The sequence below is a fragment of the Gossypium hirsutum genome, chromosome D10 (assembly GCF_007990345.1).
Source record: "Gossypium hirsutum isolate 1008001.06 chromosome D10, Gossypium_hirsutum_v2.1, whole genome shotgun sequence".
NCBI lineage: Eukaryota > Viridiplantae > Streptophyta > Magnoliopsida > Malvales > Malvaceae > Gossypium > Gossypium hirsutum.
Window position 1 is genome coordinate 57699901 of NC_053446.1, and position 14623 is coordinate 57714523.

Here is a 14623-nt window from a genome sequence, read left to right on the forward strand (position 1 = left end):
TATTCGAAAATTTTCATTTAAATTATTAGGTTGTTAAAATCATTGTTGTATAACCTTTTTCGTTTGCACTGTTAGTACCAATTTGCTAACCAAAGTCTAAACTTTCTTCTTCAATTTTTCACACTAACTATCCGATTGATTTGGATCTAAGGTATATTCTTCTATTCATCAATAGATACCATTTCACTATACCATTTGTCGAATTGTTGCTTAAAGCTCGTTGTTTGAACTTATAAAAAAAACTTAACAATCTAATAACTTAAAAGATAATTATTGAGCTAACAAAAATGTAAACTTATTAATAATTTAGTGATATTCGATATAGTTTACCCTTTGTACTAATAATTTTATATACCTACTTATTAAAAAAGAATTCTTTCTTTTCTCCTTCTCTCGCCCTTATTCTTGATAGTAAAACTCTTTATTATTATTATTTAATTAAATTTAAATAAAATATTAATTTTGTAACACCCCAAACCCGGCCTAAATGTTATGGTCAAATCTAGAGAGTTACGATAAACTACTTTGAAAATTCCTACCTTTTGTAATTAGAATTCAAACAAGCCAAATCATTTAAACAGTTATAAGTAAACCATTGAAAATCTCATTTTCAAAACGACCAATCTGAAAAGTTTGCAAAAGTATAAATCCAAAATAAGATAGTAGAAAGGCTAAACGGAATGACTGAGCTCTTGACACGTCAATCTGTCTAAGTCTGTGGGTTACCTAAAATTCAAACAAACGGATTAAATGAGTTTACAAACTCAGTGTATAACTTGAGTGTTCATTTAAGCAGAAGTAAATCATATATGTTTTCGAGTTTTCATTATTCAGATAGTTCTCTTATTTAGATAGTTCTCATAGTCAGATGCAAAATCAAATTTAGAATATTTCAGACACAAGTGCAGATCATATCAGATGTAGATGTAGAGCTTGTCAAATACAGATGCAGATTCCTACCCCCATCCGCTACACACCACCTCTATCCATCCCTACAAACCAAATAGGGTATCAAGTACTTGTTCATCCTTACACACTGCGTAGTGATTGTATGTCATGTTTTAGAGTAATTGTAGACTAGCTGCTAGTTCAAAATGCGATAAATCACCAGAATAATATATATATACGTGGCTTAGCTACCATAATTGACAGATTATTAAACTACCTACACTTCCTTCTTTACTCGAATCCGAACCCAATGTAGATACAGAGATGCACACATAATAATACAAATTCATATCATATTTAGATATTATAGATCATACTCACTTAGCATATATCACATTGGATATACATACATATAACAAACTTTTCATCATCAAATCATTAGATATGAAGTTATATAGCCTAATTTAGATCATACGGACCCTACTGACTACCTACATTCGATTTGAACGACGTTTACGACCTTAGGGAAAATTTTAAATTTTTAGCCCACACGCCCATGTGGATTCACATGGCCTACATGGCTGGCTTGTGTGGCCCACACTGCTTGGCACACAACTATGTGACTCAAAACAGAGAGTTACATGGTCTAACATATGGCCAAACACACGTCTGTCTGACTTAAAATCCAAAAAGGTCTCTCACACGGCCTAGACACATGCCCATGTCTGTATGACTCAAAATCAAAGCAGTTTCTAGCAAGGCCTACCACACAGCCATGTGGCATCGACAGCCATGGATTCCAGTTTTCGCCGTTCGCAAAAAGTTTGAGTTTTCGCTACACACTTGACACGATTTCTACGTAGAAGCACCCAAGATGAATCTGGAACCTAAAAACAACAATCTAGTGACCAATTAAACAACTATTCGCAATTGAATTGCTAGAATTAGCATACAAAAACAAAGATATGTCAAAAAGCTTCGACCCAAAACCCAACTCGAAAAATCAAACACTTATCCATGCATGCTACAACAATTCATGGACCTAAAGCATTGGGGGATTGTTATTCTAAAGATCTTCGCCTAAAATAGACCATATTGAACACTCAAGAAAACGAGTGAAAGAAAGAAGAAGAAAAAAACCCAATTTGACAAATAAAGAACGAGAGCAAAATCAACAAAAATTCGACAACAAAACTTACGCTAATAACCTTTCAGCCGAACACAACAAAATACGCAATTCCCTCAACAGAACAATAGCAAGATTAACGGAAGGAAAATAAAAGAAAAAGAAGAACATCGAAGAAGAAGAAAATGATGAAAAGGAAGGGCAAAGATGTAAAGAAAGAAAGAAAGAAGAGGGAAACGGGGAAAAACAATTTAGTTAAATTTAAAACAATAAAATTTTACGAAATAGCACAAAAATTATATTTCCTCATTGATTACACAAAGACTCCAACACAAGACTGAAAGGTATACAGAAGTGTAACCATTAAATAGCAAGCTTATTCTTAACACAAAATCATACAAAATTAAACTTAAGTCAAAAAGCTCAGTGATAAAAGTTTAGACAAACAAATAACAAAATTTTATAAAAATGAGACTTGAACCTTGGATCCTATCACACAATTAAAACCCTAAACTACTGAGACAAATACTTAATTATTAATAGAATCTAAAAAGCAAAGGTTGAATTTTTGGGTGTTACAAATTTTATTCTTAAAATAATAATTTGAACGGAGCCACCTTACCTAAATTGAAAAAAATCTTTTCCAAGATTGACCCGAGCAAGTTAAATATATGGCAACCTATATATTCTATTCATATTCATATTCATCATCAATATTATTTTACAATATGGACTCGGTTCGAGAAAGGTGAGTATACAATTATGGGTAATTTTTATTAATCTATTTTAATTTTTATAAATCAATTTTAATTTTTTGTTTACTAATATTATCAATATTTAATATTTTAGTCTTTTTCTATTAAGACATTAATAGAATGTTGATTTTTTTTATTAACATAATAATAAATTTGGCTATATAATATTTATAGATTCTATCAATTTAGTCTCAAATCTAAAAAAAAAATTAATAAATTTAAGTTTTATTTTTGTTTATTCTATCAATTTATTTTTAATTCTAAAAATTTCAAAAAATATTTAAAAATTCATATTTTTGATAAAAAATACATATATTTTTTAAAAATTTATTAAATAAATATATAGTGTTCATAACATGCTACTTAGCACTAACTCTAAAACCAAAAAACCAACATCTACATACAATTAATCACACAAAATTTGGTTTCACCAAAAAATTACCTTAACTATAGATAATAAACAACTCATCTTAATGAAAGTTTGTCCACTATTATTCTTATTGTCCTTGGTTGATTTAGTTATATAATATTTATAGATTCTATCAATTTAGTCTCAAATCTAAAAAAAAATTTAAGTTTTAATTTTGCATATTCTATCAATTTATTTTTAATTCTAAAAATTTCAAAAAATATTTAAAAATTCATATTTTTTTATAAAAATACATTTTTTTAAATTTATTAAATAAATATATAGTGTTCATAACATGCTACTTAGCACTAACTCTAAAACCATAAAACTAACATCTGCGTACAATTAATCACACAAAATTTGGTTTCACCAAAAAATTACCTTAACTATAGATAATAAACAACTCATCTTAATGAAAGTTTGTCCACTATTATTCTTATTTAATCAAGTCCTTGGTTGATTGATAGATCCAAGAAGTACCTAAACCAGGGCCCTTAGTTGAATTGGATTAACAAACTGCGAGGTCTAACTTCTCAAAGTCCATCACGTAAATTAAGTGTTAGTGTTTAAAACACGTGTATTGGTATGATGGTCAGGGTATTTATTGCCTCAGGTGTAGCTTGAGTTCAAGTCGCACTAATCGCATTGTTGTTAATTATTTGCTCTCCACTTAAAATTCACCATAAAAAGTCCATCTCATAAAGAGTAGGCGTGATTTAGCGAACCTTTGTTTCCTCCGGAAAAGGGAAAAAGAAAAGGAGAATTAATTGTTGTGCCAAACTTAAACCACATAAGAAATTTTTTGATATTTTAAAAGAATTAAATCTCAAAAACACATTGAGACATTTATTTATAAGTGATTAAATTTTATTGGACTAGTAACAATTAAGTTGAAAAGGTAGACTCGTGCATTGGAGTAAAAAAGCTAATGTAATATATAAATTTATTAAAAATTTTAAAAAATTACAAGTATATAACAGAACTAAAATTACCCTAAAATAAATCAACTGAATTTTTATAAATGTATAAAAAATTTAAATATATAAAATCACTAAAAAGTACATTTAGAATGAATCTAGACACAAAGGTGTCCAACTACATTTGAATCTAGACAATGTGCCTAAATTCATTTTTTTATACTTTTCTTATTAATTTATATATTTTTAAAAAAGTAAACTTTTATATATTTTAAATTTAAAATAATAATAATAATAATAATAATAATAATAATAATAATAGTAAGATTTTATTAAAAACTAAAATATATAAATTTACTAAAAAGCACATGGAATGAATCTAAACAAATTGGTGTTTAGACTCAGATGTCTCTGGACAATAATTTGTCCAAGTTCATTTTTTTATGGGAAAAGTTATACTTTCTTTTATTAATTTATATATTTTAAAGATTTTTTATTTATGTTTACCACATGGCATGCTGAGAGGCTACTACATGTCATCATCGGATTGATTATCAATGTCACGTAAACACAAACTAATGGTAAAATGCGATACCAACTTGTGTGATAGGATACAAGTTCATATGTCAACTAGGTTGAAAAAATAAAGATCAAGTATTAACTAAGTACTTAACAAATTCAGAGGCAAGCTATATATTAACCATTTTTAGAATTATAATTAAGTTGATAGAATATATAAACATTAAGGTACTGTTTAAAAAGTCACTTAATAATTTAATTGGAGTAAAAAAAATAGAATGAGATAAGTGCGAAGCAGACTCCATCACCCAATTTGCACACCTTTTATTATTAGTTTCAGTGGGAGCGAAGCCAACTAATCGCATGCTGCTAAATTATTGTACTCTACATTTCTTTACCCCCTTATTAGCATTCAAAAGCTGTTTTCCAATTTTCCTGATGCGCAACTCCTTTTTCTCCTTATACAAGTACCTCACTGTCAAGTTATTTCTCATTTCTAAATATTTTAGTGTTTTTTTTTATTGTCAAAGTTTTTAGAATTTTGAATTTTTATCTCAATTATTTCAAATGTTTTAATTATATAAGACTTGTGAGAAGTAAATAATTATCTTACTTTGTCAACTTTTGTGGGTGGAAACTACAACGAAAAGGGTCAAAAGCAAACTATTCCCCCAATCAAGGGTCAAAAGAAAGATAGCACTTGTGTTTTTCTGTACCTACAATCATACACCAAACTTCATTCACTTCCATCTACCTTTGCTCAACTCTCTTTTCTTAACCTTTCTCTACTCTTATTTCTTGCAAGATGGCAACCAAGCTTTTTCTTGATGCCTTGTCCGCTATAAAAGAAGTTTTTGTCTCCAAGCTCGTTGACTTTTCCCTTGAGAAGCTCGCCTCATCCGACCACCTGCAATTCGCTACTCAAAAAAAGGTTCTTGAGGAGATCCAGAACTTGGAGAAGGAACTGAAGCAGATCCGTAGGGTGCTTGATGATGCTGAAGAGAGACAGATGAAAGAGCAGCTGGTGAAAGACTGGTTGATCGACCTCCAAAACTTGGCATTCGATGTGGAGGATGTTTTGGACGAGTTTGCAACCGATATTGGCAGGCCAATCTGATGGTGGAATGTCGAGGCAGCTCAAGTAAGAGATCCAGACTCAATATTCCTCATTCATTCAATGATGTTCTGTTTAACAGAGATATAATGTCCAAGATAAGGGATCTTACTGCCAAATTGAAAGATTTGGAACCTCAGAGAAACAAGTTAGAGTTACGAATGACTGATTGCGAAAGACCCACAAGACTAGAACAAAGACTGCAGCCTGCTTCTTTGGAGATTGAAAATCATGTGTATGGCAGAGACAAAGACAAACAGACAATTCTTGATTTGCTCTTGAAGAGTGACGACGAAAGAAATTTTGTGATTCCCATCCTTGGGATTGGTGGAATTGGTAAGACAACCCTTGCCCAGCTTGTTTACAATGATGCTTCCATTCAAAATCATTTTCACCTCAAAGCATGGGCTTGCATTTCTGATTATTTTGATGTTTTGAGAATAACGAAAGAAATCTTGCAATCAATCACTTCAGTGTCATGCAATGATAATGATCTGAATATAGTTCAAGAAAAGTTACAGAAGGAGTTGTCCGGAAAAAAATTCTTAATTGTTTTAGATGATGTCTGGAATGAGAATTATCATAACTGGACTATCTTACAATCTCCTTTCAAAACGAGGACTCAAGGAAGCAAAATTATTGTGACAACAAGAAACCACGGTGTTTCATCAACAATGGGTGCCTTGCATGCTCATTCTCTAGAGCTTTTGTCAGATGATGATTGTTTGTCTGTATTTGCTCAACATGCATTGGGAGCAAGGGACTTTGAAGGACATCCAAAGCCTAAAGGAAGTTGCTGAGAAGATAGTGAGAAAATGCAACGATTTGCCTTTAGCTGCTAAAACCCTCGGTGGCTTATTGCGCACTAATGTAGACCTTCATGCTTGGGAAGATATATTAGAGAGCGAGATATGGAAGCTATCTAAAGATCAGTCAAGTATAATCCCAGCTCTACAGCTAAGCTACCATCATCTTCCTCTACATTTGAAGCGATGCTTTATGTATTGTGCCATTTTTCCCAAGGACTACGAGTTTGAGAAGGAAGAAATAATCTTGTTATGGAGGGCACAAGGGTTTCTACAAGAAGCACGAGATAAACAGTGCATCCATGATTTGGATCACAAGTATTTCAACGATCTAGTGTCAAGGTCCCTTTTGCAAGTGTGCGTCAATAATAATTCTCGATTTGTTATGCACGATCTCATTAATGATTTGGCTCAATCAGTTGCCGGAGAAGTATGCTTTAAAATAGAGGATAGTCAACGAATTTCAAAGCATGCTCGCCATTTATCTTACATTGCTGAGGACTTTGATGGCATCAAAAAATTTGAAGGCATTTATGAAGCGCAACACTTACGAACCTTTCTTCCATTAATGTCTTCTCGGGTCTTTCGAACTGATAACTATCTAACCAATCATGTCCTAACGAATTTGTTGCCAAACTTGCGATGCTTAAGAGCACTTTCTTTGGAAGAGTACCAAATCACCATGTTACCAGATTTTGTGGGAGATTTGAAACTCTTAAGGTACCTAAACTTTTCTAAGAATAGAGTTATTAAATGCTTGCCGGAATCAGTTAGTACCCTTTACAATTTAGAAACCTTTTTATTAAAGGGGTGTTATAACCTTGAGAAGTTACCGTCAGAGATGGAAAAGTTGGTCAACCTATGCTATCTTGATATCACTGGTGCAGATAAATTAGAAAGCATGGCAAGCAATTTTAGCATGCTAACTAATCTTCAAAAACTTTCCAGTTCTGTTTTGGGCAAAGAGAAGGACATAAAATAAGGAGCTAATGAATTGTCAATCTCAGGTGACTTTGTATTCAGGATAAGAATATAGCTAAGACATGGAGAATCTATATAGATAAAATTGCAGTGGAGCAAATACTTTGAGAATAGAAGAGAAGAAGTCGAGAAAAAGGTGATGGATGGACTTCAACCTTCTAAGAAGCTCATGGAGCTCAGCATTAAGTTCTATTGTGGTGATATGTTGGCAAATTGGGTGGGAGATTCGTCCTTCAATTGTTTACAATCTTTATGCCTTGATGATTGTATAAATTTGTTGTCATTGCCATCAATTGGGAAATTGCCATTGTTGAAAAAGGTACGTATTAAAGGATTGCGCAGTGTAAGGACTGTGGGAGTTGAGTTGTTTGCAGAGAATACGACCAACTCATTTTCTTCATTGGAGATTTTAGAGTTTGTGGACATGCTTAATTGGGAGAAGTGGAACTTGTGTGAAGTTGATGAGGAAGCTAGGAAATTCCCTAAACTTCGTGAACTCTTGATTCAAAATTGTCCCTTATTATTAGGGAGTATGCCGGAATACCTTCCTTCTTTGAAGAAACTTGCAATTCGTAGTTGCGGGAAGTTGATAATTTCTGTTCAAAACTTTCCATTGCTTTCAGAATTAGAAATTCATGGTTGCCACGAGGTAATTTATAAAGGTTTTGTAGATTATAGCTCTATAAAAAGAATCTCATTTGTAGGGATTTCCAAGTTTAGTTGGGCAGCAGAATGCTTGAGGTTAAGATCAATAAAAGTGGTATCCTTTGAGATTGGTTGTTGTGAGGAGTTGTGCTCTTCTCGAGATAACAATTGGGGATTGCTAACTCAGTCCGTATCCCCCCAATATTTGGAAATTACCAAATGTCCGCTACTTGTATCCATAGCAACAGAAGAGGAAAGAGAAGAATTGATGCAATTGAAGATTCCTTCTAGCATTGTAAGAATGGAAATAGAGAATTGTGAAAGGCTAGAAAAACTATCGACAACCTTGTACTCTCTCGCATTACTTATGGAATTAGTGCTTGACGGTTGCTCAAAATTGATTTCTGTTGCAAGGAGCAATTTACCTTCGAATCTGAAAGTGCTAGTCATTCGAAGTTGTAAAAATTTGCAATGTTTGTTGTTGGATGAAGGAGAGGATGTTGACTCCAACAATGCATGTGTTCTTCAGGAGTTGAATATTTTCTATTGTGAATCTCTAAAGAGAATAAATAGAAGTGTGTTGCCCTCCACACTGAAAGAACTTCTAATATTAGGGTGTCCAAAGCTAGAGTCCATATCCCAAGAAATTCAAGATAACTCTTCTCTTGAATCTATTCGTATCTTTAGTTGTGATATGCTTAAGGGTTTACCACAAGGATTGAACAAGCTCAAGCTTTGCAAGATCATGTCCAAAGTTGGTTGTTCAAATTTGATTTCCTTAGCAGAGAGTGGTTTGCCCACCCCAAACCTTGAATGTCTCCGCCTTCACTTTTGTAGTCGTCTCCAACCTTTGCCTGGGAATATGCGCAGTCTCAACGCTCTAAAAGATTTAGCAATAACGGATTGTCCAAATGTGACATCCATTCTGGAAGAGGGGATTCCTACCCATCTCACATCGCTTATAATTGGTGGACCCAATATCTGGAAGGCAATACTTGATAGGGATTTGCATACACTCACTTGTCTTAAATCTCTCGACATATCAAATGGGTGTCCAGATGCAGTGTCATTTCCTCAAGATGAGAAAGGAGTCACACTGCCTTCCTCTCTCACCCGTCTCTTCATCTCAGATTTCCCAAAACTGGAGAATCTATCCTCCAATGGCTTTCGGAACCTCAATTCTCTCCAGGACTTGACTATCAAAAATTGCCCAAACCTCAAGACTCTTCCGGGAAATAATATGCTTTCTCTCCAGTGCTTGATTATCGAAAATTGCCCAAGCCTCAAGACTCTTCCGGGAAACAATATGCTTTCTTCGCTTTTGGAGCTAGAAATCCGGGGGTGTCCAATGATGGAAGAACGGTGCAAAAGGGATAAAGGACCTGAGTGGTCCAAAATTTCCCACATACCTTGTGTTGTTGTTGATGGTTCAGACAAAGTTCTTAAGAGAATAATTTAAGAATCAAATTTGCAGGTATGTCAATTTGGGATCTTTAGAGAAACAATAGAATAATCTTTTTTATTATCTTTTTTTACAATTATTGTCCTATTTTATAACTAGAAAAACAAAAAATATTGTCCTTTGGCTGGGTCAGGAATATTATTATTTTAAAATAGAACAATTAATTTTTGTAATGGTTTCTGCATAGCTAAGTCAAGTGAAGCACTAAAAAAACAACAAAATTTTGTTTTACCCTATCATTTATTATTCATTCCAAGGTTCTAACCATTAATTCCTGCTATTGGAAATACCGGCATATTGAATCTATGTATGGATTTTGCTTTTCTCTGGCCTGTAAATTAAAGGACTAAAAAGTTTATGAATGGAAGTGAGAATCAATATTATAGATGTTATTGTCCAGCCGGCAATGCCTTGCTGCTGTTTATATCTAATATTAAAGGACTAGAAAGTTTACTTGGCACTGGTGAAGGAACTGCATTGCTCCTCTGATACTGACCTACGCATGAATATCCTAATATATTGCTATTTGGACATGTGAAAGTTGAGAGATTATGATGTAACTTTTTGTTCATATATTTTGTTCTTGCAGTTGTTCCTCCGTCAAATGTGACAAAACAGCCTTTCCAACCAAATGATGCAAAACTGATGAAGAACTAAAGATCATTGATGTTAGTTTAGCAGGAATTTGGCCGACAGTCAGAGGATATCACAGGTTTATGATAATTGGAAGTACTCCTGAATTTATTTGTTATTAAGAGGAATTTGGCTGAAATCCAATGAAGACGATGTCTGAGGTATCTGAATTTATTTGTAACCTTTAGAATTGGCTAATTAGGAAAACTTAGATAAGCTCTCTTATTCCTAAATTATTTGCATGTTCAAATATATATATCGCTTTAATTGATAGGTGTCTCATAACTTTCTTCGGTTTCACATCATTTGATTAGTTATCAATTAATGAAAGCCCTTTGAGCAAAACATGCAGGACTCCTTGGGGAAATGCAGACCTTTTCTCCAGCGAAAGAGTTGAGCTGATTCAACTCCTAATTTAATAGGCTTTTGCTTGGATGAGCTTTACATGGGTACCCTTCCATTGTACCGAAAGCTTTTGTCTTTCATACCATGCCTCTAATTCTGTATAGCTTGCCGAGCTTCGGCATCGAAGTCTGTCTCTATTGTTGGGATTCCTCGAACTTTCTCTATTATGTTTTGGAATAATCACTTCTCGATGATAGCTAAAGTAGAGTTATGTATTTATGGTGATCATGTAGCCACACTTTTATATTATGGTGAAATTTTTGAGTGGACTTTTAAGTCCCGTGATTTTTACCCTTTGATTTAAAGGGGATTTCCACGTAAAAATTTGGCGTGTCTCGCGTGATTGATTTTTGTTTATTATCATTCTTGGCTGCTTCTGTGTTTTTTTGAGATTATTTTGAGTTATTTGTGCTATCGTAATTACCAAAAAAGAGTTGCAGTTATGCTTGCACTTCTTCAGTTGTGGAGCAGAGCATTCTATGAAAATAAATAAAGAGTAAAACATCATCAAATACGAGAAGCTGCAAATCAAACTTCACATCTGAGACTGAAATCTCTTTGATTCAAAGATCCATCTCCTACAATTATAATATGAATCATTTTCTTAAATTAAGAAATAATTTTATATAAACCCACTCAACAATGATAAAGCTTAGATCTAGAATAACCAAAATTTGGCAAAGATGAGACTTGAAACCAAGACCTTACACACACGCAAAATACTTAACCATTTAAACAAATACACATTTGTGTTAGATATTTATAGAAACAGAAATGAATTATTCAGAGCGTTACATAACCTTATAAACTATTTTAAAAAAATAATAAATAATAATTTGTATTAGGTTATATTGCTGGTGCGTGGGGATAAACATAAATTTACGAGAAATTAACAAAAGTTTCAAGGTGTGTATCAATGCCACTTTCTTTAAGGTTCTATTTTCACCCACTTATGTTATGGTGAGCAAAAGAGTCACTGTCAAATGAACCTCAAGGATTAATTGTCTACACTTTGCACTGACGGGAACAATCCATTAAGCATTGAACATTGAGCAGAGCATAGCAATGATATCAATTTCTATAAAAAAAATTATACAGTAATTCTTTATAGAATAATCTAGGAATATAAAAGATGGTGGGAGAATAGAAAGAAACTTAGTTTCTACATTTTTGGGTATATCCTACAAATGAAATTCATCTCCTATTTATAGGAGATCTCATGTCACTTCATAGGGACATAACTACCCAAATGGATAGTCATATATTTATCCATAAACATAATTATTCAATAGGTATTTACTTGAAAATTTATGAACATTTCTTATTAATTAAGTGGTATAATTTTTTGTGACAAGAGACAATTAAGTGGTATAGTGATAACTCTCGCTTGATAACTAAGTGACATTATTTTTGGATCACTTGTGCCTTTTCATTTGTAACTATTGAAACACTATATATTTTTTGAAAATTTTCCAACAACCTCCCCCCATTTTCAAAATATTCTAGATTTTGGTAATTTTGAAAATTAACTGCATAAATAAAGGTGTCTTGTAGTTGAATCTTTACTTAGTGAAAACATGATAAAGTTTGTATGGTAGGCTATGCTTTGAACCAACTATTCATTTGATTAATTAAACACATCTCACGTACAATTTTTCAACATCAGTCAATGCACAATTTTCAAGGACACTATTATGGCCATGTGTCTATAGCCTCTTTTCATGAGTGCTGTTAGAGCCAAGCCCTTGAGTTTCTATAAGTAGCCACACTTCCACTCACATAGGTAGATCCCTTCAAGACTGTTCCCGTAATTATAACACTCTAACACATTTATGTTATGGGTCTATTAAGAGTATAATACTCATCCTTCCCTTTATCGTTACGGGTACCTAGCATTTTTCATCTTGGTATGATTTTTTTTATAGTGCTAGCAATCACATACTAATGATGTACTTTGTCTCATTGAACTTAAGATTTGATGTTATACCAAACGTTAAGTCGAGTTTCCATCATGAGTAACTAAAATATTATGGGCTTGTATTTCATCCCAAATTTTCAACTTTCCAACGTAGCTATGTTAATTATCTATAACACATAGGTAAACTTTATATTTATTTTTCTTGAATCTTCACAAGACCAACATCCCCACCATGTTCCATTATCAATTCTTTCGTAAAAGAATGCTATTAAGGATATCATTTCTACTATTGTCAAATTATAGTGGTCACTTTACTTTTTTTCTTATCATGACAATTTCATATTTGACTACTTTACTTATTTCTTGATATTCAAGAAATTAATTTCACAATCACCAAATATATGGAACCATACATCATGTCTTTTTCGCCAAGTTGTTGTAAAGATCCTCTTATCTCTTGGTGAAATTAGACAACATATTTTTTATTTGTCATAGCTTCTTTTCAAAGTCAACACATGACTTTTAATTTTTTTTTATTAATTTTTTATTCATAGTCAAATAACATTATTTTTCTCAACACACCTTATGTATACAATGGTGTAACATATATAGTCATGTTAAAGGACCATCAATTGTCCAATCAAATGACTATAAAATCACACATTTATCCACCCTTCACCATGGACATTATCAATTATTTCTTGGTTGTGATTAAAATCATGTTCATCACTTAAATGAGTCAATTAGCATTCATATTACTATTTTCATACTCACGAGATCTTTTTTCAAAATTTACAAGATTATAGATCATAACCAAGTCATATATAAAAAACCATATGCACCATCATAAATATGCACAATACGATCTCAGTTTCAAATATATGATTATCACATTATATATTCTCACTAGAAGATATCATGCCAAAATAGTGATCTTATTATATAAGTCAATGCTTTCCACTATTCTATATTGACTAGAAAAATTAACCATACATATATGCATATGACTTATTTCATTTACAGTCAAAACCACTTGTTGTCCAAACTTTATAGCATAGAATAAAAAATATGCAATCATATATAAAACTCATTTACCTTATGGTTGTTTAACAAAAATTATTTATATTAAATGATCATCTACAAACATTCATTTTTAGCAATAAAAATAATGTCTCGTCCACATCATCCAAATGTTAATTACTAATATCATGATTTGAATAAACAAATAATTTCATATCTCAAGTTAAATATATATCAAGAAAAAAAAAAGAATACTTTTTGTATAAAAGAGTTTTACTCACAAATTAGATGGAATGAGTTATATTTCATTTCTCCAACTTATTTTCTATTTATAAAGCATTAAAAGGTGCCTGAGTGATTCTTTATAAAAATATTACATTTTAAGTTGAATTAATTTTCGTGTCTTAACTTATAATACCTATATTTAGTCAAGTTAAAAATAGGTTAACTTGATTGAAGATATATTTTAGTGAAGTACAAATTCATTGAACCATTTTTAAACTAGTTTTAACTAATTCACTTAACCTATTTTTAATTAGTGAAATTTCTATATATACCAGGACTCATTTTTTCTTTTACACACCCAAAGAATTCTCAACTCGTCTATTCTCTCTTCCTTCTGAATTTGCAGAGTATTTTGTGTTATAATTTTAAATTTTTATTTCCTATTTTATAATTAAAAAATTTATTGAATCATAGAGGATACACTATACAATGAAATACCCTTACAAACATTGTCCAACATGCCTCAAATTATTCAGGAAATTACCACCCACAAATGGTGCATTTCAACCTTTCTTAAATCAGGAAATTTCTCATAATGAAAAACTACACCATTTTTAGCTTACAACACAGTAGTTTGAAAAACAAAAAGCAAAAAGATTTTATCTTACTTTTCTTTCTCCTAGGGGTCTTTTCGGCACTGTTCTGATAAATATTTTTTTAAAATTATAATATTTTTATTCTAAATATATTTTATCTATTTTTATAGAAACATAATTTTTAATTACTTTTTTCTATCCTAT

At 31.9% G+C, this 14623-nt stretch overlaps 1 protein-coding gene and 1 pseudogene across 2 annotated transcripts; both read left to right on the forward strand.

Annotated features, from left to right (window-relative positions):
• Positions 1–5419: 5419 nt before the first annotated feature.
• Positions 5420–7516, forward strand: LOC121222097 (putative disease resistance RPP13-like protein 1; annotated as a pseudogene).
• Positions 7517–7601: 85 nt separating this feature from the next.
• LOC121203230 (putative disease resistance protein At3g14460) lies at positions 7602–11023 on the forward strand. 2 transcript variants are annotated; one of them, XR_005919800.1, is made up of 3 exons: positions 7602–9634; positions 10212–10416; positions 10608–11023. XR_005919800.1 is itself a non-coding variant. In XM_041103391.1 (2 exons), exon 1 carries the CDS (start codon positions 7655–7657, stop codon positions 9617–9619), a length of 1965 nt encoding a protein of 654 aa, XP_040959325.1. In that variant the 5' UTR covers positions 7602–7654; the 3' UTR covers positions 9620–9634; positions 10212–11023. The 2 variants fall into 2 exon arrangements, 1 of the variants encoding a protein (XP_040959325.1); XM_041103391.1 differs by having other exon boundaries at positions 10212–11023.
• Positions 11024–14623: the final 3600 nt, after the last annotated feature.